Source organism: Urocitellus parryii, chromosome 5 (genome assembly GCF_045843805.1).
Source record: "Urocitellus parryii isolate mUroPar1 chromosome 5, mUroPar1.hap1, whole genome shotgun sequence".
In the NCBI taxonomy this organism is placed as follows: Eukaryota; Metazoa; Chordata; class Mammalia; order Rodentia; family Sciuridae; genus Urocitellus; species Urocitellus parryii.
The window spans coordinates 25,548,801-25,555,489 of record NC_135535.1 but is presented as its reverse complement, the minus strand read 5'-3'; the positions used below and the strand labels follow the sequence as shown (position 1 = coordinate 25,555,489).

At 41.0% G+C, this 6,689-nt stretch overlaps 1 protein-coding gene across 1 annotated transcript; it reads left to right on the top strand.

Moving 5' to 3' along the window:
• The first annotated feature begins 4,801 nt into the window (after positions 1-4,801).
• On the top strand, positions 4,802-6,428 carry LOC144254926 (proteasomal ATPase-associated factor 1). The gene is made up of 2 exons (XM_077798892.1): positions 4,802-4,854; positions 4,974-6,428. Exons 1-2 carry the CDS (start codon positions 4,808-4,810, stop codon positions 6,103-6,105), a joined length of 1,179 nt encoding a protein of 392 aa, XP_077655018.1. The 5' UTR covers positions 4,802-4,807; the 3' UTR covers positions 6,106-6,428.
• The last annotated feature ends 261 nt before the right edge of the window (positions 6,429-6,689 follow it).

The window sequence follows — 6,689 nt, the reverse complement described above, 5'->3', positions numbered from 1 at the left end:
GACCTCAAACTTGTGATCCTCTTGCCTCATCCTGCTAAGTAGCTGGGATCATAATCATGCTCCACCATACCCAGCAAAGATTAGAGGATGAGTAGAAAGTGAAGGGCTGGAAGAAAGAGAAAAGAGAAATGAAGGAAGTCATCAAACTTTTTCTGAACATTTTTTGATCTGTGCGATCTCTTCCAACTCTAAATTTTGTGATCTTGATGATTATGCTTTAAGTGAATGATTCTTTTCTTTTTTTTTAATCTTTATTTTTATTTATTTTTATGTGGTGCTGAGGATTGAACTCAGCACCTTGCACGTGCTAGGCGAGCGCTCTACTGATGAGCCCCAGCCCCAAGTGAATGATTCTTAATAGAAGCATTTTAGAAATCTTTGGAGATGTCATTATTTGCCTCAAGGTTGGGGACAAGTAGTACCAATATTTATGGAAGATTCCAGGAATGGCAGACATCCTGCAATACACAGGACTTTAGTCAGATCCTGGTACTGAAAGAAGCAGACAATGTATGCAAAGGCAGAATTATGTATGCAAAATATTGATTGGGGGTCAATTTTTTTAAAGGGGAGAAGAATCAGTAGGTAGGGAGAGTCTTTAGACTATGATGTAGACACCCACGTCATGAGAAGAGGAAGGAAATTAGATTGGAAGAGTCTTAGGCTATAGTACAGCTTTGAGTAAGTCTTGGCCAAACTGATAAAGAGTCTCAGAAAAAAGACTGACCATTTTGAAAGGGTCCCAATTTAGACAGACATAGTCTGTCTGCTCCAGTAACTACTGCTGTGTTTAGCCATTGGTGAAGAGTGGTTCCGGGAGGGTACAGCTGTAGGGTAAATGCTATGGTGAATCCCACCAAGCATGGCACTGAAAGACTGTCAGCTAACTGTGGTCACAGCAGTTGGGGTGGTCTCTTCCATTCTCAGTCTCCCCACACACTCTGCTCTCCCTTCGTTCATATGTCTCTCAAAAATGACATTATAGGGCTGGGGTGTGGCTCAGTGGTAGAGCGCTTGCCTTGCACATGTGAGACCCTGGGTTCAATCCTCAGCATCACATAAGATAAGTAGACAAAATAAAAAAATGACACTGTATTCAGAGAAACCTTTGCTTGTAAAGCAGAAGAACAAGATAATATAAACAAGAACATCTGAGATTTGACAAGGTGGCTATTTTGATTTTTTCCCTTTTTATCTTTTCCTTTTTCTTTTTCTTTTTTTTTTAACAGGTTAAAAGTTGGATACATAAATAAGTTTTGGGAGATGAAGCTGGGAATTGAAATCCAGCATGGAAAACAAGATGAGCTGCAGTTCCCAGGCTGCAGGAGTATTCACATTTTTTATTGAATTGAAATAGTTTTTTTTCTTTTGACTTCAACAGCTTTTGTAAACTTTGGGTATACTTTGCTTATGGTTGTCAGGAAGGAGAACATTAGAATGTCAGAAGTGTCTCAACCTGGCCTACAGTATCAGTGCTCTTACTGCCCCTATTGGTGTCTTGTTCAGATTTTTAAGGTCCCACTTCATTATCAGTTTAATTCATGTTCACAGTTTTAACATCACAGCTAACCACATTTTTAGTAGATGGTCTGGAACCCCTACTATAGGCAGAGTTTTTCACACTTTTCTCTTGGAAAATCTTCTCATCGCCATTAACAAATGCATCACTAACTAATTAATTTACTTAGCCAATAGCTGTTTCTCAATAGGCCAGCTTTGGAGGCATTTTCATAGCATTATTTTTATTTTGCATCTTAATTTTTTTGGATGTGAACCAATGCCATTTTTAATTGCTGTTGGAGACATTTTGTCAAAGGATTCCTTTTTAGTTCCTTCATCTTCGTCGTCTGCTTCATCTTCTTCATAAGTATCATTTCCTGATATTTCTGTTACCTTAAAATATTTGCATCTATACTTTTTCATGGTTTTTCAATCCTATGTTTCTTTTCTGGTCTTTGCAGCAGGTTCTTTCTTGAACCTGCTCTGGACCTCTCTTCTTGAGAAACAACTAGAAGAAGGTGATTATTGGGACAAATTATAGCCCTTGTCACTCAGTTGGTCTCAGGACTGCAACTACTACTTATCCTCCTCTCCCTCCATTGCCCACTTCAAATTCTACTCTCCTTCAGCTATCTTTGCCACAGGTCTTAGTAGTTTACCTGGGTGTAACCCAAATCCTTAATTTCCTGGTTAGAAAGTATATTTATTAGAAATGACATGCATCTCACTCTGGGATTGCTGTACATGTCCTTCCATAGTTACAATTAAGTATCAAAAGGCTCTCAAGTTTACATACATTTTTCCTCACCCATTGTGTGAAAGCAGTCCTTTTACTCCTTATTGATCAGTTACCCTGCCAAGATGGGAACTCCTCTTCTTGCCTGCTGGTACTTGGACATGAAAAGTCCAAAGTGCCCAAATAGCTATAGCTTATAGTTCAATGAGACCCTTAGCAAAAAAAAAAAAAAAAAAAAAAAAAAAAAAAAAAAAAAAAAGCATACGCTTTGGGAGCTAGGACTTCTAAACCTTCAAAGCCCAGAGTTGTAAGAATAGGAAACAGCATTCCCTAATGAGTCAGTAGGAGTGATGTTAAGTGGGACCACTTCTGCTTCCCCTGCTTTTGGTCCCAGTCCGGGACCATACCTAGATCTCTGATTTATTGTGTATGCTGCATCCTAAAGGATGACACTTCACTGTTGGCAATATATTCAGAGGTACCTTCAGTAGGCTTCCCAGTGATATATCAGGCTGGCTGCTCTGGAAAGCCCACCCAATAGATCCCTTGATCATGAGCTCACACTACTACTACCTTTACTATGAAGTGGCTCACCTGTTTGGATGCTATGTTGAATTGGATCCCATGCCTATGTCTGAGTCCTTCTTTAAGCCCCTGGATAATGGTATGGGCTAAGGCCCTTCAGACAAAAAGTCATACCCAGAATAAGTATCCCTATGAGATTGAACCTCAAGCCACTTCGGGAATTGGGAATCCATGTTACTGAATTAACATCAAGTGGCTAATTTATCTCTCAAGTATTAAAGCCATATCAGTGATGCAATGTCAGTCTCTGCTGCTAGCAAGTTAGACTTTGAAAGGCAGAAGTAGCTATAAGATTGGCCTTGGTCAGTGGGAACTCATGCTGTTTTATTCATGTGTTGCCTCTATCTCTGCAAACATGGCCATTCCATTTATGTGCCATTTTGGAATGGACCATGACAAAGCTTGGCTAACATCAACTGGTAGAATTCTTTTATCTATTTGATTTTTTCAGTTTCTCTTTCATTAGTGATGGTGCTTTATGATCAGAATAAACATGAAATAACAAAAATCTTCACCCTTTGTGCTCACTTTCTTATGTACATCCACATGCCTGTATTCAGACCTCTTTTTCTCTAATCTTCATCTTTTCCTTCAGGATCCTGACTAGCTGGCCAGGCCACTAACACTGCCAAGGAATCTGTACAGATTCTCAGTACCAAGTCACTTCTCCTTCCACATAAAGTTGCCTATGAGGAAGATTTTTCCTCTAAGCTACCTTTCAGGGTGATCCCTTAATGTATACTTTCCACTCATATACCAAACCAATCCATTAATAAATCAAGTTTGACCTTTTTTCTTCTCCTCCTATGGCATGTGCAGCCTGAGGAAGGGGTGCAGATGCCACCATCGTGAGAAATATAGAAGGTTCTGTGCTATTAATTAATTCATGCAGCTTACTCAAACCCTCTTGTCCTTCTGGTGTTTGATTTTGAATGCATCATTTCTGTATTATGCTGGGCCCACTAACTTTATGACTGAGCTCATGATGGACACTTTTAGACACATGATAACCTTTAACCCACAGTCAAGCTTTCTGTCTCTATGAGGGTCTAATATCGAATGAGGAGCTGTTTCTTGAAAGGAGTAAAATCCTGTGCTGCAGATGGCGTGGCCTTTCTCCTAGACTCCAGAGTCCTATATTCTGATCTCCCATTGAGACTTGCTGTAAACTCCACACTGCCTGTTGCAGTGCCCTTTGCTGCTCCTGGTTGCACTTCCAGCATACATCCCTCCATGTCTCCCAGGATATGAGCTAGAGAAGTATTCCCACGTGTGGAATTTGTTGCTTCCAGAGCCCAAAGAGGCCCATTAGACATCTTGCTTCATTATAGTAGGAGATGCAAAAGATTATCTTTTACAAAAGAGAGGTTGTCTTCATATGCCACTGACTACTAGACCACTAAAACTTTACAGAAGTGTCAGATTCTTGGATCTTTCCAGATTTTACCTTATACCTTCTGGATCTATGTGTCTTACACATATGTGTATGTGCCTCTGCCATACAAGCTGCCCTTTCTCATTCTGCCCCATCAGCACATTACTGAATATCACAGTGCTGTTCTGTAGGATGTCCAGACAATCCAGGTCTCTCAGACATTATTGCAAAGAGATTGAAGAAGTTAACATAGTCCTTGGACAAAACTGAAAATAAATATTGTCTTTTCCACATGAATGTAAACTTCTTATTCTCATTTCTGATTGAAATAAAAAGGAATGTATTTACCACATCAGTGTCAACAAAACATGTTTCAGAAGACTGATTAATCTTTAATAGTGCGGCTGGGGTTGTGGTTCAGTAATAGAGTGCTTGCCTAGTATGCATGAGGCACTGGGTTCAATTCTCGGCATCACACACAAATAAATAAAATAAAGGTCCATCAACAACTAAAAAATATTTTTTTAAAAAAATAAGTAAAAGGTCCATCAACTAAAAAATATTTTTTTAAAAATAATTAAAAGGGGTGGGCTAGTGGAGGCGGGGTCAAGATGGCGGCGCCTTTGAGGATTCAGAGCGACTGGGCCCAAGCCCTCAGGTGAATCCAGGCCCAGATCAGGGTCAGAAGAGGCGCCTTAACGTCAAGGAGAGCCATGCCTGATCCTGGATATCCACAGAGGTTAACCTTCAATTGTTGAGGAAGCTGGAGGCCACAAGGAAAGAAGAAGGGGAGGCCTGGCTGAGCTGTCACCCTCCAGGGAAACCATCTTTGTATGGCAGCCTAACTTCTCAAGGAATTGGCCTAGATGGTATCCCAGAGGTTACAGCCTCAGAAGGATTTATTGTAAATGAAATAAATAAGAAAAGCATTCATATTTCATGTCCAAAGGAAAATACATCTTCTAAGTTTTTGGCACCATACACTACTTTTTCCAGAATTCATACAAAGAGTATAACATGCCTGGACATTTCCAGTGGTGGCGGCCTTGGTGTGTCTTCTAGTTCTGATGGTAGCATGAAGATCTGGCAGGCTTCCAATGGAGAACTCAGAAGAGGATTGGAAGGACATGTGTTTGATGTGAATTGTTGCAGGTTTTTCCCATCAGGCCTTGTGGTTCTGAGTGGGGGAATGGATGCTCAGCTGAAGATCTGGTCAGCTGAAGATGCTAGCTGTGTGGTGACCTTCAAAGGGCACAAAGGAGGTATCCTTGATACAGCCATTATTGATCGAGGGAGGAATGTGGTGTCTGGTTCTCGAGATGGAACAGCACGACTTTGGGATTGTGGACGCTCAGCCTGCTTGGGAGTCATTGCAGACTGTGGTTCATCCATTAACGGAGTAGCAGTGGGTGCTGCTGACAACTCCATAAACCTTGGCTCCCCGGAGCAGACACCTAGTGAACGAGAGGTTGGAACAGAGGCAAAAATGCTACTATTGGCCCGGGAAGATAAGAAGCTGCAGTGCTTGGGACTACAGAGCAGGCAGCCGGTGTTCCTCTTTATTGGCTCAGATGCCTTCAACTGCTATACTTTTCTCTCTGGTTTCTTGCTATTGGCTGGGACACAAGATGGAAACATTTATCAGCTAGACGTGAGAAGTCCAACGGTTCCGATACAAGTCATCCACAGATCAGGAGCACCAGTTCTATCCCTACTGAGTTTCAGAGATGGATTCATTGCTAGCCAAGGTGACGGAAGCTGTTTCCTTATTCAGCAAGACTTAGACTATGTCATTGAGCTCACTGAAGCTGACTGTGACCCAGTGTACAAGGTAGCCACGTGGGAGAAGCAGATCTATACGTGCTGTCGAGATGGTCTTGTGCGACGCTATCAGCTTTCTGACCTCTGACCCCTTTCCCAGTTAGTGAAAAGGGTTGACCCTGATCAACAAAGAACAGAAACATTACCCATATTTCCCAAGGTCTTTGGCTCCTTAATGTCTTGGGCACCGCTTGGAAATCACAGCAAGTTAACTGTACTGGCCCATGTGGAACAATCATCCCAAGACCTACTTGAACTGAGTGAGAAGCTCACTTGTGCTCACTGCCTTTGCCCCAGCTTTTCTTTGCATAAATTTAGCCCACAACACAGGGCAAAGATCTGGATGCTTATATTTTATTCTCTCACCAGTTGTGTTAATTGTTTACAAGGCACAGAGAACTAAAGCCTGTTTGCTGGAAGAAATAAAGAAAATATGTTTGAAAGAAAATAAATAAATAAATAAATAAAAATAAGTAAAAGGCCCATCAACAACTAAAAAATATTTTTTAAAAAAATAAGTAAATAAAGGTATTGTGTTCATCTACCAACTAAAAAAAAATTGAAATCTTTCATAGCATGGTAGCATGTCCAGCACAGCTTCAATTGGGACTACTTGGTTAAACTTGCTGTGGCAACCTGCATTCACTTTGTAGGACCTACAGTGACACTACT